Source organism: Convolutriloba macropyga, chromosome 5, assembly GCF_964194025.1.
Source record: "Convolutriloba macropyga chromosome 5, txConMacr16.3, whole genome shotgun sequence".
Taxonomy (NCBI): Eukaryota; Metazoa; Xenacoelomorpha; order Acoela; family Convolutidae; genus Convolutriloba; species Convolutriloba macropyga.
Genome location: NC_134472.1, coordinates 71,419,192 through 71,444,191, shown reverse-complemented (window position 1 = coordinate 71,444,191; position 25,000 = coordinate 71,419,192). Strand labels below are relative to the sequence as shown.

General features: G+C 37.4%; 1 protein-coding gene across 1 annotated transcript in view; it reads right to left on the bottom strand.

Moving 5' to 3' along the window:
- LOC142340225 (uncharacterized) overlaps positions 1 to 25,000 on the bottom strand; it is a 58,858-nt gene that overhangs the window by 6,149 nt on the left and 27,709 nt on the right. The window contains exons 4-8 of the mRNA XM_075390748.1: positions 18,752 to 18,860; positions 17,949 to 17,984; positions 9,235 to 9,476; positions 7,766 to 7,837; positions 2,346 to 2,428 (exon numbers count right to left, since the gene is read on the bottom strand). Of these exons, the coding sequence (XP_075246863.1) occupies positions 2,346 to 2,428; positions 7,766 to 7,837; positions 9,235 to 9,476; positions 17,949 to 17,984; positions 18,752 to 18,860 (542 nt within the window). The remainder of the gene's footprint in view (positions 1 to 2,345; positions 2,429 to 7,765; positions 7,838 to 9,234; positions 9,477 to 17,948; positions 17,985 to 18,751; positions 18,861 to 25,000) is intronic.

The window sequence follows — 25,000 nt, the reverse complement described above, 5'->3', positions numbered from 1 at the left end:
ATAAATTATAGGTGAACACAATATAATATTTTATTGTCAGGGGGTAGAGCAGAGAGATCAAGATTTTGAAAGCGTCAGTAACATCAAAAAATAAAATGTTGAGTCTAAATCAGTTTGCTAGTAACTCAGATAAGAGGCAACAAAAACGCTTGCAACTCAAGTATGAAAAAATGCGTAAGGGTTTTCATTTGTTTGTTTTCACTGAAAAAACTATGTACTATGAATTACAAGTATTGTCAGGTTTTGAGAAACGCTGAGTTTCTGTTGGTGAACAAAAAAAACTGTTTAAATAAAAAACCTCTTCACAGAAAATTTTTGACGTTTATTCAAAGCAAATACGTCAAAGTAACGCCTAAAAATACTAAAAAAAATTGTGCAATAGCCTATAGATGGACGCAATATAAATAGATAAAACGCAAGATAAATAAATTTTGAAATCGTCAGTAACATCAATGAAACAAAATTTTGAGTCTAAATCAGTTTGCTCGTAATTCAACATTACGCCTCAATTTCCTTAAATATCTGGTAGCCGGTTTCTATACTTCTTATACGTTTTTAACGACGTTTTTGAACGACAATATGGCAATTTGATCCAAATTTCCATTACTTTGTCTTCTGAAATTTTCTGTAAAATACCAAAAAATACCAAAATTTTGCCCAATAGCCTATAGGCGGACACAATATAAAAAAACCTATTGTCAGGGGTTAGAGCAGAGAGATCAAGATTTTGAAATCGTCAGTAACATCAATAAAACAAAATTTTGAGTCTGAATCAGTTTGCTTGTAATTCAAAATTACGCCTCAATTTCCTCAAAGATCTAGTAGCCAATTTCTATACTTCTTATACGTCTTTAACGACGTTTTTGAACGAAAATGCGGCAATTTGATTCAAATTTCAGATACTCTTTCTGAAATTTTCTGTAATTGAAATAGTCTGTTTTTGTAATCAGTAGATCAAAATTGTCCGTAAGCTTTTAATTCGATCATGGTCTGGACTATATGCTGCCTCTTCCAGTACATCCCCCTTATTTTCTTTGAAAACAGCGCAATCTTTGATTTATTCACAGTAGCATAATCTTGTTGAAAAATAAAGTCTTGCAAACGCAATTTTCTTCTCAATTCTTCAAAAATTTTGAACAACCTCTGTGCAGCATTTCGATCAAAAACACTTGCTTTTCGTCTTCAAACTGACTTTATTCTGAATCATTTCTTGAAAAAAACCCATAGTTGTTTGAAATTCTTTTGACTGAACTTATGGAAGCTGCATAGTAGCAAAAAGACGACTTATGTTAGACTGTGATGTTTCAGTAAGGTTTATGAAGAATCTCCTACAACATCGTTTACCATTTTCTTTTTGAATTTTTTGATAAGTTTCGAGTCCTTCGATCGACTTTCTGGTGTCGAGTTGTCTGCATGCTGTTCAAATGAACCTGAATTTCAATTGTGTTGTTTTTGCATTTTCGTCGATGCAAGACAATATGTAGGACAATCTGTCAAAGATTGAGGGAAGACAGCGGTTTAACCATCTTTTCTGTGTAAGCGAAAAACGAGAAACAATTACCTTGACCAGGCTATCCAGACAAAAAAGACTTGCATTAATCTGAGAATTTGAGAAAACATGAGCAAAACACTTCAATTATACGTATATATGTGTTTCCAGTCGTTGGGTTTCACTTGAAAATACAGATAAAATGAACTCGTGCTATTCTAATTCAAAAAACATAAAAATTTACCTCTAATTATATTTTGTTCGATTCATATCGCTCTCCCACTTCAAAATATGCGGGTCAAAATTCAGTTTCCATTGATTTTTTGATGCATTTTAGATTTCCTTGAAAATCCAGAAAAAAGAATCTTATCACAACATTTATTTTTGAATGGAGGGGATTTCGGCGCCTCGTGCAAAATCAAGTACTTTTTACAAGCCGGAAAAGTTATGGCTTGCCTTGAGATAACTTGCAGCGTTTGCTGATAAGTTAAGAACGATTCCTTTCTAACCTTTCTCAAAATTTTGAATAAGTATTATAGTTAAAAATAAAGTTTGTTTCGAAAAAATGTGTATGATTTCAATTAATTGATTTATGCTTCGAGGTTCTGCTGTTATGATGCCAAGTACTGGGACTACGATATGAGCGCTTTCTGCAAAGTAGTTGTAAATTGATTACAGATGAAAGGTCGCGGGTCTGTGCATCCTTTAAGTTCCATAAGGTATGAAACATCGCGAAAAAAACGGCGCCAGCCCAGATATTGCACTGTTTATTTCCTCCTCCTCGCCACCGGGATAGCATTAAATAGAAAAAGGAGTAGAAAAGTAGCGATTAATTGGTAGTTGATGTTGTTCTTACGCGCAGGGCAGTTCCCGGATGGCCTCTCCGTACTGGAAGTCATCAATGCAGATAGAACAGCAGTTGTCATCCTCACTTATATCCTAAAGTCAACAGCTTATGTTCATTTAACACTATCAATACATCACTAGTTATAGGGGCGGGGGATAGCACGTTCCTGAATAGATGAAATTTGCAATAAAATAGAGCGCGGTCAAATATCCATTCATTAGAAAGTAAAAAGAAGCATTTGTTACCGTAACACAGCCACTTATGACAACCAAAAATTGATCATTTTTTCTATTTAACTCAAAAATTGTCGAAATCGATTGGACATAAGTTCGTTTATCTTCTTCTTAATTTCTCAGGAAAAATCTAAGTTTTTGGAAAGCCTGTAAACAGAAAACATCTTTTTTGGAGAAAACATGTAAATTTAGAGCATAACCGTTAGATTGAATACTTATATGTTGAGAATATCAAAGTATGAATCATCATGCGTTCTTCATTATTAAAAGTATTGGTCACACTGAGACTATTCCTATCTGCTTAAAAATTTAAATATAAAATTTAAAAGAACCGATAATTCCATTGTCAGGCATTTTTCAAACTGATCCAAACGGAGGTCACTTGAAGCATGTTTCAAATTGTGCCAGGAGTTCAAAACTCTAAATCGTGAGGGCAACTCATTCCACGTCTTAATACTTTTTAGCATCAGATTTGCTGCTGCATTTTTTGCTTATTTTTTCTTTATATGAACTTTTTGTCACAGGGTTTTGTTCTATATTGAGGCAGCTGGTAAAAGGCTTAAAGCATAGAGATGGTCCTCAAAATTGTATATTTCGTTGTAGCTTCAATAAGTTCAGCTGGCAAGTCCAGAACTTTCAGAAGATCACGACAGCTGCACTGACGTAAAAGCAGTTTGATTTGAGAACAACAATTCTCACTTGCAAAAGGTTTTCATTCTTCTAAAGATATAAGGAACGCTTTGCAGTCGCCATTTTACTTAAAATGCATTGGAGAAAATTTTCAAACCATAATTTTGCATCAAAATGTATTCCAAGGAAACGACAGCTGGGTTCGGGTTTTAAAAGTTTGCCTATTAAAACAATAACAGTTTTTTTCGGAAACTGAACCATTTGAAATATTTAGAAAATTCCGCATTTTCTCGCAATTAGAAAATTTTCTTGCGCTTAGAGTCATCTGGTTTTTATTCAAGTAGTTAAACTTCTTTCTTTTCTGTTTCTTCTTTAACTCGTCTGACTTATCCTGAAATGTTTCCCCGGAACAAAATTGGGAGATCAAATTCGTCTAATCTGAAAACTGAATAATGGCAAACTTACCTTAATTTTTTTTTGAGAAATCAGTCGCATATAAAAAACAGGGGGTCGGAGAACTGTACCTTGAGTAACACCACCATTAACAATCAACTTTTCTGAAAATACGTTACCAAGTTTAAACCATTGAGTTCTATTGCTAAGGAGAGACTTAAAAGAAATAAAAATTGTTGACTATAAAAAAATGAAATATTAACTGGCTCCTACTTTTTTATAATTCTCTAATTTTTTATTACTGTTTCAATGAATTAGAGTATAGAGAGTACAGAATCTGTACAGGACTTATTATTTAGAAAAACCTATTGTTTCCTATTTAACAGATTGTTTTTGCTAACGGACTCTTCTAACTGATTGAGAAGAAGTCTTTCAAACAGTGTCGCAAATGTTGGTGTTACGGATATGGTGGGACAATTTTTTCCAAAAGATTGTAAGTCCTTGTTTATGAACTGGTGTAATAAGTTCTTGTTTTAGCAATGTGGGAAAAATTACTGTTTATACACTCGTTAACGGTTAACTGAACATGGGAAGCAATAACGTATTTTCCAATTTTCAATTCGCATGTATTTATATAGTATGGTCCAGGAGCTTTATTGATGTCTAAACTGTCAAAATCTTTGAAAATATTTTTTTGAAAAATGATGGAGGTTAAATTAAACAAAATTTTGTTCAAACCGTTTGATGTGTTAAAGGATACTCTGACCTTTGAAAACACGCATTTCATTAAAAATTTTATAAAAAGCGATGAAAAATGTTTCCTTTTTAATTAATGTACTGGCATTTTCCACAATTTCTCTAACACTGACACTGTTCTTATTTCTACGAATTCTTTTCTGAATGAAGTTCCAGTTCCGTTTTGAAGAACTGTTGGGAATACTCTTGCTGTGCAGCTCTGAGTTTCCTGTTAATTTGATTCCTAAATTCTATATTTGTCGAAAAGTTATTCAAATGATACTATTCAAATCTTACTCCGAGTAATATTTCGGGGGATCAAAAATGACAGAACAAAAGAGTTGATTCCCTAATTACAGGATGTCGGAATTTTAACTTACTTTTAAGCAAACGTGACTTTTCGCTCCTCTTAATAAAACGTTACCACCAAAACTGTCCGTTACTACTTATCGATCATGAGATCTGTGAGGGTGTTGTGCTTTTCCTTCATTATGACTGTGTGATGTTAGTTCTGCGATTGGGCACGTGAAAATCAAACAAACCAGCTTGCCTCACTGTCAGGTGATGGTAATGTTGGTGGTAATTGCAAAAACCCAGTACAATTCATTCGGGCAAAATACTCCCGAGCTGCTCTCTGCCGACTGTCTTTTTTGGCAACAGTCCAAAACTTTCGTGAGATTTGCGGTACGTAACTCTTTTTTCCAAGTATCGTAAAAAGTCAGCCAGCCTCGAGCCTTTATTCGTAGATAGAATCCATCGGATCTTTTCCGTTTGTGCCCCCCCCCGCCGTACGTTATGCACCCCCAGTTACAGAGCACGTGTCATTACATGGTAAATCATTATGTAAAAATATTTTTTTTTTTTTTTTTTGCAACAAGTAAATTAAAATTCATAAACTGTGAGCCTCGACGAACTGATGAGTCTTAATGATGGAATGGATCTTTTCCGTTTGTGCCCCCACCCCAATCTTAGTGGGTGCACCCCAGTACGTTATGCACCCCGTAAACGCACGTGCAATATAAGCGTAAAACAACATGTGCTTCATTTACAAGCATACGTGATCTTTTCAACATCTTTCGGAAATACTTAAAAATCTTGGGTCTTTCCCATTATAGCCCCCCCCCCCAAATTAGTGGTCAGATAACCTATAGCCCCCCCCCATCATGGTAATTATACCATAATGGGGGGGCTATAATTTCATTGGGGGGGGCTATAATGGGAAAGACCCAAGATTTTTAAGTATTTCCGAAAGATGTTGAAAAGATCACGTATGCTTGTAAATGAAGCACATGTTGTTTTACGCTTATATTGCACGTGCGTTTACGGGGTGCATAACGTACTGGGGTGCACCCACTAAGATTGGGGTGGGGGCACAAACGGAAAAGATCCATTCCATCATTAAGACTCATCAGTTCGTCGAGGCTCACAGTTTATGAATATAAGCACGTTCCTCTCTAGTACAATATTTTGGGTCTTTCCCAATATAGCCCCCCCCCCCAAATTAGTGGTCAGATAACCTATAGCCTCCCCCCATCATGGTAATTATACCATAATGGGGGGGCTATAATTTCATTGGGGGGGCTATAATGGGAAAGACCCAAGATTTTTAAGTATTTCCGAAAGATGTTGAAAAGATCACGTATGCTTGTAAATGAAGCACATGTTGTTTTACGCTTATATTGCACGTGCGTTTACGGGGTGCATAACGTACTGGGGTGCACCCACTAAGATTGGGGTGGGGGCACAAACGGAAAAGATCCATTCCATCAGTAAGACTCATCAGTTCGTCGAGGCTCACAGTTTATGAATATAAGCACGTTCCTCTCTAGTACAATATTTTGGGTCTTTCCCATTATAGCCCCCCCCCAAATTAGTGGTCAGATAACCTATAGCCCCCCCCATCATGGTAATTATACCATAATGGGGGGGCTATAATTTCATTGGGGGGGCTATAATGGGAAAGACCCAAGATTTTTAAGTATTTCCGAAAGATGTTGAAAAGATCACGTATGCTTGTAAATGAAGCACAAGTTGTTTTACGCTTATATTGCACGTGCGTTTACGGGGTGCATAACGTACTGGGGTGCACCCACTAAGATTGGGGTGGGGGCACAAACGGAAAAGATCCATTCCATCATTAAGACTCATCAGTTCGTCGAGGCTCACAGTTTATGAATATAAGCACGTTCCTCTCTAGTACAATATTTTGGGTCTTTCCCATTATAGCCCCCCCCAAATTAGTGGTCAGATAACCTATAGCCCCCCCCCATCATGGTAATTATACCATAATGGGGGGGCTATAATTTCATTGGCGGGGGGCTATAATGGGAAAGACCCAAGATTTTTAAGTATTTCCGAAAGATGTTGAAAAGATCACGTATGCTTGTAAATGAAGCACATGTTGTTTTACGCTTATATTGCACGTGCGTTTACGGGGTGCATAACGTACTGGGGTGCACCCACTAAGATTGGGGTGGGGGCACAAACGGAAAAGATCCATTCCATCATTAAGACTCATCAGTTCGTCGAGGCTCACAGTTTATGAATATAAGCACGTTCCTCTCTAGTACAATATTTTGGGTCTTTCCCAATATAGCCCCCCCCCCCCCCAAATTAGTGGTCAGATAACCTATAGCCTCCCCCCATCATGGTAATTATACCATAATGGGGGGGCTATAATTTCATTGGGGGGGGCTATAATGGGAAAGACCCAAGATTTTTAAGTATTTCCGAAAGATGTTGAAAAGATCACGTATGCTTGTAAATGAAGCACATGTTGTTTTACGCTTATATTGCACGTGCGTTTACGGGGTGCATAACGTACTGGGGTGCACCCACTAAGATTGGGGTGGGGGCACAAACGGAAAAGATCCATTCCATCATTAAGACTCATCAGTTCGTCGAGGCTCACAGTTTATGAATATAAGCACGTTCCTCTCTAATATTTTGGGTCTTTCCCATTATAGCCCCCCCCCAAATTAGTGGTCAGATAACCTATAGCCCCCCCCCCCATCATGGTAATTATACCATAATGGGGGGGGGCTATAATTTCATTGGGGGGGGCTATAATGGGAAAGACCCAAGACTTTTAAGTATTTCCGAAAGATGTTGAAAAGATCACGTATGCTTGTAAATGAAGCACATGTTGTTTTACGCTCATTTTTTATGAATTCACTGTGTGGCCTGCTGCCCTACTTTTAATCCATCAAAAATTACTACACATCAAAAGCAGTAATTTAATATGCGCACATTTCAACATTTTAAATATTTGACCGCTAACACATAAATCAACTTAAAAAATGCCTGAAATGAAATAAAACGAACCGACGCAAAAAGCCAATTTTCAAATTTCAAACAGATGTTGCTATTTGAGCACTTTCATTTCTTTTCAAAATGAGAGACAGAATGATGAAAAGGAGAGGCTAAAATGGTGCTTACATGAACGCCTTTCTTGAGGACTTTCACCTGAAGAATAGTCAACGCTTTCTTCGCAGCAGCCGCCAATCGCTTCTGAAACAAAAACACAAACAAATAAACAATAAATAAACACAAAGAGCAAATGTTGGTAAGCAAACTAATAATGCTTAGGTACACCTTTTTGTTCACACAACAGTGGTGTCTATTTTTTTGAAAATTGTTAGCTGCAGAGGATTTTAATTTAGAGGTTATATTTTCAGCTAGCAGTAAGCTTAGTTCGGAGTCTAAGAAAAAAGTACAATGAATTTCCTTTAAATTTGCGTTTCAATATAAAGTATGTTCACATTTACAATAATTTCTCTATAAACTGTCCATTTTTTATGCTAACTTTACATAGTTGGCGGAGAAGCCGCAAAAAATTGATAGGGCTTCCTCGATCGACAGAGATGAAAGAAGAATGTGGTGTCAGCGAAGGCAAAAACAAAGCGTTTGAATTTGTAAAACATTCTCCGGCTCTGAAACTTGTACCCAAATTCCTTGCTAAAAACACAATCACCTTTAGAAAAAATCGGGGTATTTCACATTATACCCCCCTGAAATTATAGACCCTAATTATTGTATATTTACCATGACGGGCGGCTATAGGTAATCTGACCACTAAGCTGGGGGGGGGGGGTATAATGGGATAGACGTAAACGTAGATAATTTAACAAGACCGGAGGAGCATTATTCATATGAGCATTATTCATAATAAAACAAATATTCGTGAAAACTTGAAAGGTTTTTATTTGTACCTAAGAGTACATCCGAGTTAAAGATTTAGTTTAAGCAAGAGCTTGTTATTTGACCTAACACAAATATAGATTTTTTCCACTTAAGTATATATACAGAGTTGTCTCAAATAAGACTTGAATTAAAAACTTTAACTTGCACTCTAAGTACGACCTCCATTCAGAGCTAGGCCATTGAAAAAATTTCGATACAAAGTTAAGCCTGTTTGTCAATGGTTTAATAAATCGACGGCAGAATGCTCGAACAGCTTCGAAAGACTTGCCTAATAGCGGACGAAGTTGATGACGTAAGCAGATTCAAAATCTAGCGCAGTATATAGACATTCATTTATCACTTTCGAATCCTAAATTGAATATACTAACAAACTTTATCGGTACAGCGCTCGTATTACATGCACACTTATTGGTCTTCAAAAAAAAGAAAAAAGGGATCTTTTCCGTTTCTGCCCCCCCCCCCCCCCCCTCCCCTAGCTTAGTGGGCGCATATTATTTGCACCCCAGACGCTCGTGCCATATTTTTACATTATGATTTACTATGTAATGACACGTGCTGTATCTAGGGGGCGCATAAGCTACTGGGGGGGGCACAAACGGAAAAGATCCGAAAAAAGAATAGCGTCGCTACTAGTTTGCACGATTTGGGATTCCAATCTTAATGTTTTAAAAAATATTCGTAGGCATCAAGTTAAACTGAAGTACCTTGGTTCTGTCGCGGTTGTGGAGGTATCGGAACCTCTGAATGTAATAGAAAAGCAGCCAAGCGAGGGATATGAGAGTGAGAACTACGAATGAGGTGGCGACGAACAGGACACTGGTCTTGTTGATTCCGATGCGCATGATGGTAGTCTGTCCCTGGGAGAGGGTGAGGTGGGGGTGGGAGCCATTGTGGTACAACTCCTCGATGAATGAGCCAAAAGCGTACACCGCAAGAGCGTACACCACTGAAATATTTGATCGTTCAAAGAGTTTCAGAAAAAAAACCAAAATCGAATTACTCGTTTCTTGTTCCTCCAAAAATCAATTATATAAACATAAACCGACTAATGCCTCCCGATTAATAACCAGATGACCACGCAGTGATTCAAACCAATGACCTCCTGGTCCCTAACCATAAGCACTTCCCACTCGGCTATCAGTCCCTATTTTCTGATATGCTGCAACCGACTTTATATTAGCAACAAGCTTTACTTCGGAGTGAGAGCAATAGAGATCACTCAAAAATGAAGAACGAAAGCGTGAAAAAGTCAGTTGAGAAGTCAAAGAATGTTCTAGAAGAAAAGCGTAAAATGGTCAAGCAAAAATTTGCTTAAAAAAGACAACACGTTTACAATAATTGCTATGAACTTCGTTAGAGTTAGAGCTACAAAGATTTGAATCAAATAGTAACCATTAAAACACTCACGTGCACATTTTAAAATGCCGAAAGTCTGCAGTGCCAGAAGTCAAAATGCCAGAAGTTGCTACTTAGCCAGAAGTTGAATTTCGTTGACTTTCGTCATTTTAAAACGTGCTCGTTTCGTGTTTTAAGCGTGGTTAAGTGACTCTGCAGAAGTCACTTCGAAATTCTGACTTAATATCTTGAACAGCTTCTTGGTTCTCGATAAACGCCAGAAGTTCTCAGTGACTTCAAGCAGAGTCACTTAACCATTACTACATATCTTGGTATTACATATAGGACTTCAGAACGTTAACAGCAGCTGGTATCTAACACAAGATGTGTTACCGAGTAAACTAAATGAACAATGCGCTGGTTCAAATGAAATCTTTGGAAAAGCGGCTGACGAAAGACCAGACTTTAAGGGAAAAGTACTCGAATACCATCAAAGAGGACTTAGACAAAGGCTACGTAGTAAGGGTCAAAGATGCTCATAAGGTGGAAAGTCGCTCGGAACGAGAGTGGTACCTACCACACCATCCGGTTGTTAACCCGAACAAGCCGGGCAAGGTTCGTAGGGTACTAAACGGAACAGCAAAATTCCATGGCGCATCTCTTAATAAGTCATTACTCACCGGACCTGACCTACTGCAAAACCTAATCTATGTACTCCTACGGTTCAGACAACATCCATTTGCCGTATCCGCCGACATCGAGGGAATGTTCCTCCAAGTTGGAGTGTTGCCATGTGATCAACCATCATTGCGCTTTTTGTGGCGGGAGGACCCCACATCAAATGTTGTGGTACACCAGTATACGCGCCACATCTTTGGGGCAAAAGATTCGCCCACCTGCGCCAACTACGCACTTCAGCGCACGGCACGCGATAATGCTAAGGAGTACCCAGAAGCTGCGAAAGCCGTCCTTGAGAACTTCTACATGGACGATTACTTGGACTCAGTGGAATCCCCCGAGAGGGCCCTCATTAGGTCGAAGGAATTGGTACATCTTCTTCATCTAGGTGGGTTCAAGCTTACTAAGTTTGTAAGCAATGTACCAGATCTGGCTGACCAAATTGATGGGTCTGCTCAATCCACTGAACCGAAGGTCATCGTATCATCAAAGGAGGAATCAATGCACGTGCTTGGGCTTAAGTGGGATCACAACAACGATACTCTGGTTGTGAGTAGGGGCACTAACAGCACCATCACGAAAAGTTTAACACAGCGCTTGGTCTTAAGTCTTGTGTCAAAGGTCTACGACCCAATTGGTCTTGTCGCACCTTTCACTGATGGTGCTCGGTTAATCTTGAAAGACATTTGGCGTGTCAATGGACAAAGTTGGGATGACGAGTTACCTAAGGACACAGTTGATAGATTCCTTGCCTGGTGTATTGAACTGCCGCGGTTAGCTGAGAACACTATACCGAGAAGTTACTTTTCAGGACCATTCCAACATCTTGAACTCCACATGTTTGGTGATAGCTCGCAAGACGTATTCAGTGCAGTAGGTTTTCTTAGGGCTCACTCAAGTAACTTGCAACTCCGGGGAGATTAAAACAGAGCTGGCGTTTGTCTTGGGCAAGGCCCGTGTTGCACCTATGATGGTAATGACAGTTCCTAAGTTGGAATTACAAGCCGCTCTCCTCGCTGCCCGTTTAAAAAGGGAAATCTGTCGAGCATTAACGATTACTGTGGATAAAGTCTTTATGTGGACAGATAGTACCATCGTCTTGCAGTGGATAAACTCAACAAACAAACACCCCATCTTCATTGCAAATCGTGTTAGTGAAATCCTGGAGAACACCAGCGTTGATCAATGGAACCACGTTGCCACTTGTGATAATCCGGCAGATGCTGGCACGCGTGGCATGTCCGCTGAAGTTTTGCAATCAAGTAGCTGGGTGAGGGGTCCTGACTTCTTGAGAACTAAGCAATTCCCTTTTGTGCCAAATACTGACGTCGCTGATAACATCAAATTCGGCGTTGTAACCAAGGAACAAGATGATGACTCCATCTCATCTCTAGCCGCATCCGTAACCAAGCCACCTAAGGAACAAAGCTTTAATCTAATCCCGTTTGATAAGTTCAGTTCTTATCAAAAATTACTTCGTGTCACCGCATATGTGCTCCGTCTTTTACCATCTCATGAAAGTTACCGTACCGTAGACGGCAGCATAGCCGACCCTGTTGAGCTTGACGAAGCCGAGCGTCATCTCCAGTACTTGGTTCAGGGAGAGTCCTTTAATACTGAAAGAAAGGATCTTCTTGACAACAAATCCGTTAAGAAGAGCAGCCGCATCGCTCAGTTTACTCCGTTTATTGGGCCCCATGGTCTCATCCGTTCTTCTGGTCGACTCCGACGGCTAGTGGAAATTGACTTCGACACTAAGCATCCTATCGCGCTGGATGCGCGTCATACTTTTGTTAAATTGTTTCTGCGGCATACTCATTTGAAGAACCACCATCAGGGCATTGATTACTTACGGTCAAAGGTACAGGAACGTCATGCCATCCTTAAACTACGTTCCACGCTGCGTTCCATCAAATCAAACTGCGTCTTGTGTAGAAAGTTCCGTGCAGCAACCATTCAACCCATCATGGCAGACCTCCCAAAGGAGAGACTCGCATACCAGTCTCCTCCCTTTACCAACACCGGGGTTGATTACTTTGGCCCCTTCTACGTCACAGTTCGTCGTACTACCGAGAAGAGGTGGGGATTTCTCTTCACTTGTCTCACTACTCGAGCTGTCCATGTTGAAGTTGTCCCGTCCATGGACACTAGTTCTTGTGTAATGGGAGTGGAGCGGTTCGTCTCCCGTCGGGGTACTCCTGCTATGATTTGGTCGGATAATGGTACGAACTTCATTGGAGCGGAGAAAGAGCTCCGTGAATGTGTGGAAAAATGGAATACGCTTAACATTGCCACCGAACTTGCACATAAGGGCATTAAGTGGAGGTTCAATCCACCCAGTGCGCCACACCAAGGTGGCATCTGGGAGAGGCTAGTTCGAAGTTTTAAAAAAGTACTGTACACTATCGTCGGTACGCGTCGCCTCACAGATGAGGTGTTGAACACTACTTTTTGTCTGGTCGAATACGAACTAAACTCACGTCCCTCAACGCCCGTAAGCGCCGACCCGTCCGACCTAGGCGCAAAAACACCTAACCATTTTCTACTCGGTAACCAAGCAAACAGAATTCCGTCTATCGTTGGCGTCGACGAGTTCGATCATCGTAAGCGGTACGCCCGTGCACAGTCCTACGCCAATGCAATTTGGGCACGTTGGCTTAAGGAGTATGTACCTGCACTGAACCGTAGATCTAAGTGGCAGACGCCTGCCGAGCGTCACCTCAATGTTGGTGATTTAGTTTGGATCGTTGAAGAAAGCAACCCTAGGGGTTACTATCCCACTGCTCGGATTGAAGAACTTCGGTTCGGCTCCGACAGCGTCGCCCGCTCCGCCGTCTTACGCACGTCATCCGGATCGCTCGTCCGCCCGCTCGTTAAGCTTGTACCGATCCTCCCAACATTTTCTTCCGGGCCGGAGGATGTTACCGAGTAAACTAAATGAACAATGCGCTGTTTAAATAAAGCAGCGAGAAAAGTATTACGTCATAATTTCTTAACCATTTAACATCTAATATGCATAGAAAGCTCAGCAAAAGTTCGTGTAACATAATTTTCGTTAAGCCTACTAATATACTAAATCGATTGCGCTCTTTTTAGGCTTAACATTTTTATGTTTCGAAAACGTATCGGTGACCAATCTGAGCCATTACTACATATCTTGGTATTACATATAGGACTTCAGAACGTTAACAGCAGCTGGTATCTAACACAAGATGAGCTAATGCATCCATCCACTAGGTACGAATTTTTTTACAAATTTGTAAATATTGACAATTTTCGCCTTCGGTTGCAAATATTTGCAAATTTGACAATAATCCCGAAAAATTTGCAAATATTTGCAATTTTGACATTACGTTTGGACTAGGGCAACCAAATCTCAAAATTAGCGCAAATCATTTACATATGAGCCTTTTTCCTCTAATTCTTAAGTTTTTACGTGGGAACCCCAAAGTTCAAACATTCTGGTTTCAATTTCATAAATTTATTCATTTTGTCTTTTCGAGAGATGCCTTAATAAATTCACGCATTTAAACATATCCTCTATTAACCGGTTAGAATTTGAGCCGTACCTCTTTGTCCTAACTAACAGTTAAATAATTAGTTAGCCTGATGTAAAAAGAGAATTGACAACGGCAAATGTAAAATTGCTATCATTATTACCAAACATTGGAGCGCATTTGAGATATGGAAAACAATCAGCGATCCTTAACAAAAAGCGACCCATTGTAAACTGCTCATAAACCTGGCTGACTTATCACAGTTGAAAGGTGTGGATTCAACCTTCATTAAAAATCTGTACATCACTAATTCCTTCATGTCTTCGAGCACGCCGGCCATAAAGTCCCCTCTAATTAGTTGCGCAAAAACATTGCCACCATAAAACAAGCAGCTAAGTCCTCTATGCTAATACCGGAAAGAGAAGCCTTGGTAAAAACTAATTCTCACAAAATCCTCTAATACCGTGGTGTTGTTATATTTTTAGTAACTTATGAATTTCAATCACGTCGGCAATCGATGTGTGAAGTTATGTTAATTATATTTTCTAAGCAAAATTGAGCAGCTCTGCCTCAAGGTGAATTGTGTCGGCGTTATTGTAGCTTCCACAAGATCAAAGAATAAAAATTGCACTGAGATGGAACGAAGTCAAACAAGTTTTTTCGCCAGCAAAGTCATTTTTGACGCTTTGTTAGAATAGAATTGCGCAGTTAGTGACAAAACAAATTTATGAAATATCTCTTAACTTAAAAAACAGATTGAAAAAGGTAGGATACAAGGACGCTGAAGGAAAGTTTGATAAAGATTGTAACAACTGAAAGACTAAAAAGTCGCTATAATAGTCACAAGTTGGTGGTGAGTTTTATTTCTACACTTTATCGATCGTAGCGATCATTGTTTTCAAGTTTTTACAAAAACGCAGCTGATAAAAAATCAGTCAAACAAATTTCTTGCAATGCCATGTTTTATGAATTTATGAATTGTTTTCACTAGTGATATGGCTTATTAATTGGTCTTCTTTATATTCGAGCATTTTTCTGTTTCATTTTTTAAGTACCCTTTAATCAAACGTTCTTTTTACTGAAAAAAAAGAGCTTATTTCTCACAAAAACTGATTTTCCAATTGATAAAAATCTGCAATTTGTAGTTACTTAGTATAGCTGGCCAATATGTAGGCACTTAATCAAGTTATATTGAGTACCTAATATATAATATGATTAAGTACCTATATATTGGCCATTTAAACTAAGTAACTACATATTGCAGATAGTTATCAGTTGGAAATCAGTTGTTGAGAGAAATCTGCTCAATTGTCAGAAAAAAGAAATGCTTGATAAAAAGCTTCATCAAAAAGTGAACTCAGAAACAATGCTCAAGAAAAAAGTAAGACAAAATTAATAAACCATATCACTACAGAAAATAATTAATTAAACATGCAATTGCAAGAAATTTGTTCGACTGCATTTATAATTCAGTTTCAATTTGACAAATCGGCTATAAAAAAATCGACAACATTGATCGCGACGGTCGATAAAGTGTAGAAGTAAACTCACTACCAACTTGTGACTACTACAGAGACTTGTCAATTGTTACAATCTTTATGAAACGTTCCTACAAACTCTTTTTAAACTCTCGTGACATCAATTTAGTTATGCATTACGTACTAACATGCTCTTCAATTTCGGAAGTTAAAATTAGATTCCAGAAACTTGGTAGAATTCCTCGTCTTGGTAGAATTTCTCGTCTTGACTGCATTTCTGTTATTTTTCACTCAAAGAAGATTCATGAACATATCAACAGGCGAAAAAAAGGTGGTACTATTGATTGCAATATTAAAAAAACTGACATTTTTGATATTTAGTTTTTCAAATCTGAAGTTTATTTTGATCTGACAAAAATTTTAAGATTTTTCATTTTGTTTGTTTTCTTTGGTATTGTAAAAACCCATGATTTGGTATATATATTTAGCTTTAAAGGAGTGCAAACACAGTGGATCATCGGTGCAGCGGTGTCATGCCTAGTCGCGCCTAAAGAGATAGTATGTCTAAGTAGATCTCTGATCTCTATTCTTTTTGCAGTTAATTTAGTTAACTAATACAGCAGCTGGTTTGTTAAATCATTAAGCAAATGAAACTCGTGCAATTATTTTCAACCTATTAGAATCATATACAGTGAGAGAAAGCAAGAGAACGGATTTAAATAAACAGGCTGTTGTTTGACCAAAACTTCACATTAGCATGACGAGCAACTAACTTTACCACGCAAAAAAAATCCGAGTATTCGGGCATTTTTAATACATTTGGACAACTAAACAAACTTTCAAAATGCCAGGGGCTTTCCCAATTTGAACAAACTGACCGTAGTAATGAATAAGTACCAATATTGGTGTAACTACTGATTGGGCTCAAAGAGTTACCAGTTCAGGTTCGGCTCATTAATGGCAGGTTAATTTTGATTTCTAATGAAGTATCAAAAAAACTATTTAGAGTTTGTTTTTAGTTAGATTTACATATTTTTTGAAAGTTAGTATTTAGTTTATGCTTCTCACGTCATCAGTACGTATTTTACACAATATTTGATAGGGCCAACGGGGTCTAATCGACAATCTGTTGATACATGACTTATTCCTTTAAGTGCTTTCAGCTAATGCTTTTACATTGGTTTTGTATTAATTCTAGTGAAATAGTTTTTTAAAAATCCTTAATTTGTGGTTAAATTTGCCACCTTAATGTTGGTGGTATAAATCCAAAGTGTCATCTGCTGTAGAATGTTGAATAAAGCTAAGTTTTGGAAGAACTTTGGACATTTTCCGTTTGTGCCCCCCGTACGTTATGCACCCCCAGTTACCGAGCACGTGCCATTACATAGAAAATGACAATTTAAAAATATGACAAGCGCGTGTCGGGGCACAAATAATATGTACCCGCTCAGCTGGAGACACAATCGAAAAAGATCCAGAACTTTTTATACAGTTAAATTTTTAATAGCTTTTGAAACCACTCAATCTAAAAATTTTTTAAACATTTTGTTCATTTTCATTTCATGTTTCAATAGTTTTCTGAAAAGTGGGTTATAAGCCTGGTGTCAAGTTTCTAGGCACATAGATTGCAAAAACTTATGCAACATGTTGATAGTGGTCTGTTTTTAGACATCACTGGTTTTCGGGAAAAATTTTTTCGGGAAAGATTTGATGTTTTGTGTTATTATTTAATCATGTAGGGTCATATGCTTAGTTGACAAACAGAGGCTGCTCTTGTTACGCAAAAAAATCATAATTTTCTTAGCCAATTTTAGTTCTCTTAATCTAGTACCTGTAATGTTACTTTTTTGTAAGCTGAATTTGAAAATTTTGCAAAGAATTTGATCTTTCGGAACGAGTCAAACAAGTAAAACACAGTCGGTAGTCTTTCAGATGTTTATCGTGCTGACGCTAATGGGAAGCCCTAAATTGAAAGTCAAAAGGTCTTTTAGGCTTTTTTTGAGCAAAAAAGCCTGCAGTTTTCCAAGTTCTTCACCGTGAGTTTTTTTTTGTTAAATGGGTCTCTCACCGAGCGTGATTTCACTTTAAAACAATCTTATTTAAACAGGATCTTTTTACTCGGATTTTGGAGGTGTATGTATTGGTTATGAACAGAAAAAGTTTTAAATTTGTTTTTGAGGACATTAGCCTCAAGAATTTCAGTTTTTAATCAACTTTTTTCCAAATTTTTTGTCCTTTTTTTGAAGACATAAGTAGGAAGAAATAAGAAATTGCAACATAAAATTTTCCAATTTTTCTGAAAAATTTAGTCAGCTCTATATTTTCAGAGCTCATGTCGCCAATAATATCATTTTCCGTATTAGCACAGTTTCATAAATTAACAGACCTGGGTAACAATAATGAAAAGAAAAACAGTTAAGTTGAACTTACCTGGGCTTTCTCCGTATTCCGCGTCCTTGGCGTAATCTAAACAAAAGCGGTGCTCTTAATTACACTTCCTGACAAAATTTCCTTTTGACTGTGTTCGCGAGAACATAGAGTACTTAAAACAAATGAAAACTCCGATTCGTGAAAAAACCACTCAGAAAAAATGAGCCATAGCCCAAAAAAGTTATTTTGCAAGATTCTTTCAAGACTCTCGCGAGACTATACATAATGAAACGTGATTCGCGTAAGATTCTTAGAAGATAAACAATATAACTTTCATAGAAAAGAATCTTGCAAGATAACAGTCGTAGTGGGACTAGGGATGTCCGCCAAAACTGGCCAATACTTCATCGTCAAACTATTTTTATTACGTCTATTTCTATTCTAAATATCTACAAAGATCATGTTTAAGTTGAAGTATTTTCCGATGATTTGTATAAAACGGCTGAAAATTGTTTTCTTTTAACGGAGTTCTCAGTCTTTGCATGCTCCAAAACTAGATGCAACTTGTGAAAGATTAAAGATGTCTCGCAATGCGAATACTGACATTCGTTATCTATTTCCCCGATCAACAGTTATCGCAAAAATTCAGGCAAATTTCTGACAAACTGTTTTTTGCTCATAGCCTGTGGTGCATGTTCTTCTCAGATCTTACAAGACATTTGCCAGATCTTGCACGAAAAAATTCTGTGTCACAGTGTTTTCAGATTTTACACAATATAAAAAGAGTGAGCATGGAATAATTTCAGACGCTCTAACTGAAAGCTAAAACTGATAACAATTGAATGAAGAGTGAATCTACAGACCTGCCAGCTCCTCCATGTCAATTGACTTGTCTGGGTCGTACTCAATCAGTGCAGAGAAGTTCATCTTGGCAGCCAGCTGAAGTTTCTCCCACAAAGTGCACTCTCCTCCCTTCATAGAATAAATACATGAACACATATTACAGACAAAAAAACTAAGAAAAAACCTAGCAAATACAAAATGCTACTCTTGAACTAATACATTTGAATGCTCAGTAACATTCGAAAACAAACAACACAACATGAGAAAACGAATAAAAAGACAAAAAAGATGGCGCTTAAATTTTGCTCTTACACCGAGGACTTTACAAAATAGCAGTTAATTGTGGGTTTTTTGTTCAGTCAATTTTGGTCGATAGATGTATTCATCGTAGATAGTTGAGACTGGTATCATCAAAAAGTCCGTTCAGCGTAGGATGTGGATTTAAAATCACATTCTCCTTTCAAATTTATACACATTTTCCGTATTTTTGACCAAATTTTGCTAAAAATTGTTAATAACAATGCTATTGGTTTTACTTTTAGGGATAGAGTAGGCTTGCCGATTGGTTTCATCCGAGTCTTTTGGTTGATAATTTTTTCGAATTTGAGACTTTTTTAATCAAAAATGTCTTCAAATACGCTTTTTTATCCCACTTTGTTTAAATATGTCAGAAGTATAGATCGAACTACTGCTGTCACAATCTTTGAAAACACCCCAAAAAAAACTAGTTGTACTTTTACTTCCTATAGGAATGTTCTTGAATTAATATTTTGCCAAATTTTCGAAAAATTAACCCAAAAATTATACAAAATGCATCATTTATTTTGGGTTTATTGAATTACTTCATTTTCAAATTAATCCATTTGGCAAACAAATGGAATAAATAATAGTTTTTGTGGGAAACGTAAACTCAAGGCTCGGTTTGGATTCATCTGTGATTCTTTTAATCAATGACTATTCGGATTACATTTGGGAGCAGTCTTTTTCAAAACATCTTTGGATTTTTGTTTCTTTTAATGTTAATTAATGACTAGAATGAATTCAAATCACGACCCAAATATTGACAGAGCCTATATGCAACAACAAAATGAGGCCACATAACTATATGTAATGTCTTCAGAGAAAAACTAAATTTTTTTATGGCTTTGACAATGTGTTTCGGCAAATTTAATTTTTTTTTTTTGATTTCATTTATCAATCTTGTTGCAGCCTCAATATTTCATCTCATTAATCAAAGGTACAATTCGGTTCCTTATGAGCCGTAGATGAAACTATACAAAGCTTTCAGCTGTTATCTAATGCCTGTTATGACTTTAAATATATTTTTCGAAGAAACTCTCAGTGAAAAATTGAAAATTGCTAATTTCTGATCTTATTTCTGTCCAGATGTAGGTTAGTCTCAAGATACACAGAGCCAAAACTTATTACAAATGAAATATAGTGTACTCTTTATAGTTGTGTTTTTTAAACTAACGGTCTCTTGGCTTTGTAACAAAATTTGATAAGTTTTATGATTTTCGCATTTTTGCCTATATTTGAGGTTCTAACTTTTTCCCTTTTCGAAAAATCACATTAACGAAAAATCCAAATGGCATTGAAAGAATACGCCAATAACATTTTTAAAGATTTCAGTAAAGATGTTATAGGTTTAACAACTGCGAAACCGTTCTCTTGATAACTGTTGTTCTTTTTGTCGTCGTACGATAGATACTTGACAATCAAAAGCCTTAATTGCTTCTACGGATGTTTAAATGATTCTTTAAAATGTAGCTAACGATTTTAATGACTTTAAATTAATTTTTTAAAAGAAAATATTTTTGTACTTTCCATTTTTGTTCTAATTGTCGTCAACAAGTAACTTAGTCTCATTGGTGACAGACCTAATCAAATCTCTGTTGCTTTAAGCAATATTTTTGCAGTTGGTCATGTTTTGACTAATGTCTTTAGAGCTTAGAAATTTGTTTTCAGAAGAATTTCTTGAGTTTTCAGTACTTGTCAAAATTTGTGGTCCTTTTGTTGCCTTCTTCACAAAAAATCTTTCCAGAGAAGACGCATTTGAAGCCAAAGGAGAGCCAAGCCAAAAATTCAAACCCATGTTTGTCATGTTAAAATTTGATGTCCTATAGTTTTATTGGCTACAACACTGTGTTTCTGATAATTTATTTAAGAAAGTATTGTATGAGTTCTGTCCGTATTTTTTGTATTTCTTGTCGTCTTATGATTCAATCTTACTAATAAGAAGCACAATTGGCCTCCTCAGCAAATGTAATTTAATCTCTTTTTGTTCTAAGTTGAAAGCTCATGGTTTGTTGGAATTTTTGAAAATACATTTTCGAAGAATCGTGAATTTCCGAGCTTTGTCACATTTGGTTTATTTTTGTCAATTTTTCAGCTTGGCCTTTCTAACCACAGGTGGCAACCTCTTTCTGCCGACCAAAATCCAATTGTTTACAATGGTTTTGTTCCAACTAATGGTTTCTTGGCTTTGGGACTACGCATTTTTGTAAGAAAAACGGTTTTTGGATATTTTCCTATTGCTGTGTTTTTTTGTTTCCTTGCCGCATTATCATACTAATGGGTCCACCCAATTGTCGTTGAAAAATGTGCAATTGAAATTTTTTTGTTCGTCATAAAAATTTCTTGATTTTAACGGTTGCAACACTGCTTTCTTGTTAAACTTAATTGATTTTTCGTTTTTGCCGTTCTTTTTGTAGTCGCCTGACATTACAGATAATGACAGGTCTCAATTGCTTCCTATGAGGAATAATTTAACCTTCTCAATGCGCCAACTTGACACATACGGGATTGAATCAATCCATAATTGCTCGTTTTCAAAGTTCGAGGCGTGTTTTAGAACTTCGCCCTTTTTGCTCGTCTCTGTAGACCTGTTACCCAATCTCATATCTTTTATAAGAAGTACAGGTTAATTTGTTCAGTTCAGATTTTATCTGATTCCACCTTCATTTTTTTATTGAGTGTTTTTCTAAAATATGGACATCGAGTTTTGATCGTAAAAAATAATTGCAATTATTTGATTTTTCTTGTCCAGTACTCTCATTAATGTCTCATTAGCCCCCTAACCCAGCGTTATTTTTTCGACTTAGTTGTTTATTGACCGATGTGTGAATTTTGAAAGTTCCTCTTTGAAAGTATCTCTTCCTCGTCTGGTAGACAATTAAATCAAAACGTGGATGAGCGGAGTCGGGACATTATGTGCGAACGCACATTACCGCGCCTCTTTGTTAATATATATCAATCAAACTGCATAAAGTTTTAACTTTTTTCTATTAAAATGCGGGGAAAATCGGAAATTAGTTTTAAAATTTGTTGCATTTAACATTGCAATACACCAGCCCGCGAAATGATGCAAGACAAAGGCCCCTGAAAGATACTCACTCCCGTCTGTAGGTAGCTTTACTTAAATTCTAATGCAGTAATCTTTTAATTAATTTTAATGAATGGCCCTCAACCTAGTTTTACAGAAGCTGACTAGTGACATTTAAAATACTTTTTTATGATGACGTTAAAAAGTGTTTGTTCAAGCTGATATCATTTTTTTCGGTCAATTGATTTCCCATGATTTCACAACGAGGAAAAGAGGAAACAAGAAGACAAACAATTTCTTGTTAGAAACATGCGCATATTAATGAGATGCGACGTTGACATTTAAAAATTACTTCTAAGCTTAAAAAGTGAAATGTCATTTAAAAACTGTTCAAATTGGCTTGCAAACTCGTTTACTTTTATGAACATAATCAACATGATGAAGAATGGCATCTATTTTGTGTAAAATGACTTTCAAATATAGATACGAAGCTGAGCGTAATTTGATAAAAAAAAACATTAATTGAAATAAAGGTTCAACAACCTCTAACTGCAGATGATATTCTACCAACCGCAGTTTATTTTCGTTTTGTATTTCAATGACAAAGAGTCATACATTTTTGATTGTAATCAACAAATAATTCATTTGCTGTAAATTTCCTCTTCTATACCGTGCCTCATTATAACCACAGATTAATTATAAACAGCAATGTGACCTCTTATCTAATCGACTTCTCTCCGGCACCTATTTTATACACAATACCCCACCCAATCAATAATGAGATCTATTATGTTTCGTCGACCACCAGCGATGTTTAACCCTGTTGCAAATAATCTGCATGTATTGTTATATTAAACGACTCTCTGAAAGCAAATATCACACGCACTCGGGGCAGGGGCGTTAAAAATAATTATAAGACTTTTTAAGTATTGTGTCGAGGGCGGGGAAGGTCAGAAAGAATAGATCCCAATACGGACATCAATTTCTCTCAATTGTTTGACAAAATGAAAACAAACTCAAGCACACATAAACTGTTCTTCTGAATCAAGATAAAATAGCATTAATTGGATTTTTTTTCCGTTTGTACTGGGGGGGGGGGGGGGGGGGGGTACAAAAGCAAAAGATCCGATTAATTGACTCGCCAGCAACCAAGAGAAAAAACTGGCTGAAAGGGCGGTAATTCTACCTGAACAACTAACCTTCCTTACAATGACCATAAGGTCATTATAGTCGTTCTCCTCTTCTGGAATGTCCACCCCCTCGTAACTGCATCCGAAGAAGGGCTCCAGTTCCCACCCAGACCCTCCCCCTTCCCCACCCCCATTGTCGCTCAGTGGGGGCAGTATCGGACAGAACGCGTGACCAACAATCGACTTCAAGTTGGAGTTGGCTGGATTCAGAGATCCCCAACGACCCTAAACATTAAAATGTTCTGTTCTAAATGGTCCTTTTTAATTACTACTCGCCGCACCAGTTAAAAATTTACAGCAACGTTAATTGAAGGAGGGATAAATTAAATGGAACAGTTTTGGTTTCTCCTTTCGAGAGAATACGACAATTAATGAATGATTGCTAATTTTATACATTTATGCAATCTTTATGTTTAAGTTTGTTACGACTACTAAGGCAGACCCGTAGTGGGCTCCTTTTACAGCCTTAAAGTATGTCGTACATCATAAATTAATTTAGTGCAGTAAACTTATCATACGATGTACTTAATTTAATTAGTGTACCTATTCCTGAGGGGCATGTGCATAAATCAATATTATTTCACATGCTTGTCTGTTGCTACCATTTTCCCACATCGGGAAAATAATGTTCACATTTTATTATGACTTCTGGAATAACAGTTGCGTTATTCTTCATTCTCTTAGTTTTGCTTCTCGCGTACCGTTGCCCAATTTATTTTATTCTTCATTAACTGTCTTTACAAATCAAGTAAAGTATACATTTAGTCCTTACGCGATTCGCTAAGCGAATTCATTTGGAAATTGTGTAAAGCGCACTCGCCGCGCAAGTAGGACATAGAACACAAACACAACTCGCGACTCAAGATCAAGTACGCATTTTCACTCGCGTACGTCATGGCGCAGTCAGCAGCTCAAAAACGAACTCCACTTGGCATTGAGCCATTTTGGGATAAACCTAGTGTAGACCCGCCGCTGAAATGGGAAAAGTGGCAGATGCAGGCCAAGTTAGCGCTTCTTGCGAAGGAAAATATCACAATAGACACTTTGTTGGAACCAAAACCTGAAACAGTACAACTACCACTTGAACCGATCTATGAGGTTACGATAACGGGATCATCGGCACAATCGGAGCGGGAAAGATTGGCGAGGAACGCTCAATCAAAAATGAACTGGGAAAACCGGTGCCAGAGACAATTGGAGATAGGAATAATGTGCGGAGACAAGCCATGGGCACAAGCCGATCGAAAGACTGTGTCAATGCTATATCTCAGTTTGGGCACTGAAGGACGTCGAATTGTCTGTAGTAAAAACCCACATCTCAAGATAGACAGTCTCTCAACAGCAGAACTTTGGACAATCATGGAAACAGCATTTATTCGTCAGCGCAACATTACGTTCGACAGATATGTACTTCTCACCACGAAACAGACAAGAGGAGAGTCTATCGAACATTTCTTCGGAAAATTGAAAGAACTTTCTGAAAATTGTGAGCTCGGAAGTCAAGAAGACACCCTCATTAGAGACTTATTTATTGCAAATATGTTAGATCCAGAAATTCAACGGGAATTGTTGCGAGAAACCTTAGAACCAGCCCAAGCATTACGTTTGGCCATAAATATGGAACTAGGTCAAAGAAACCAACTACAAATTCCAAACTCGCAATCTGCTCCGCAAGTTAATGCAATAATTCCTCAACAATCGTTTCGACCACCGAATCAGCGACCAACTACATCCAGCTTTCCTCGATCACCAAA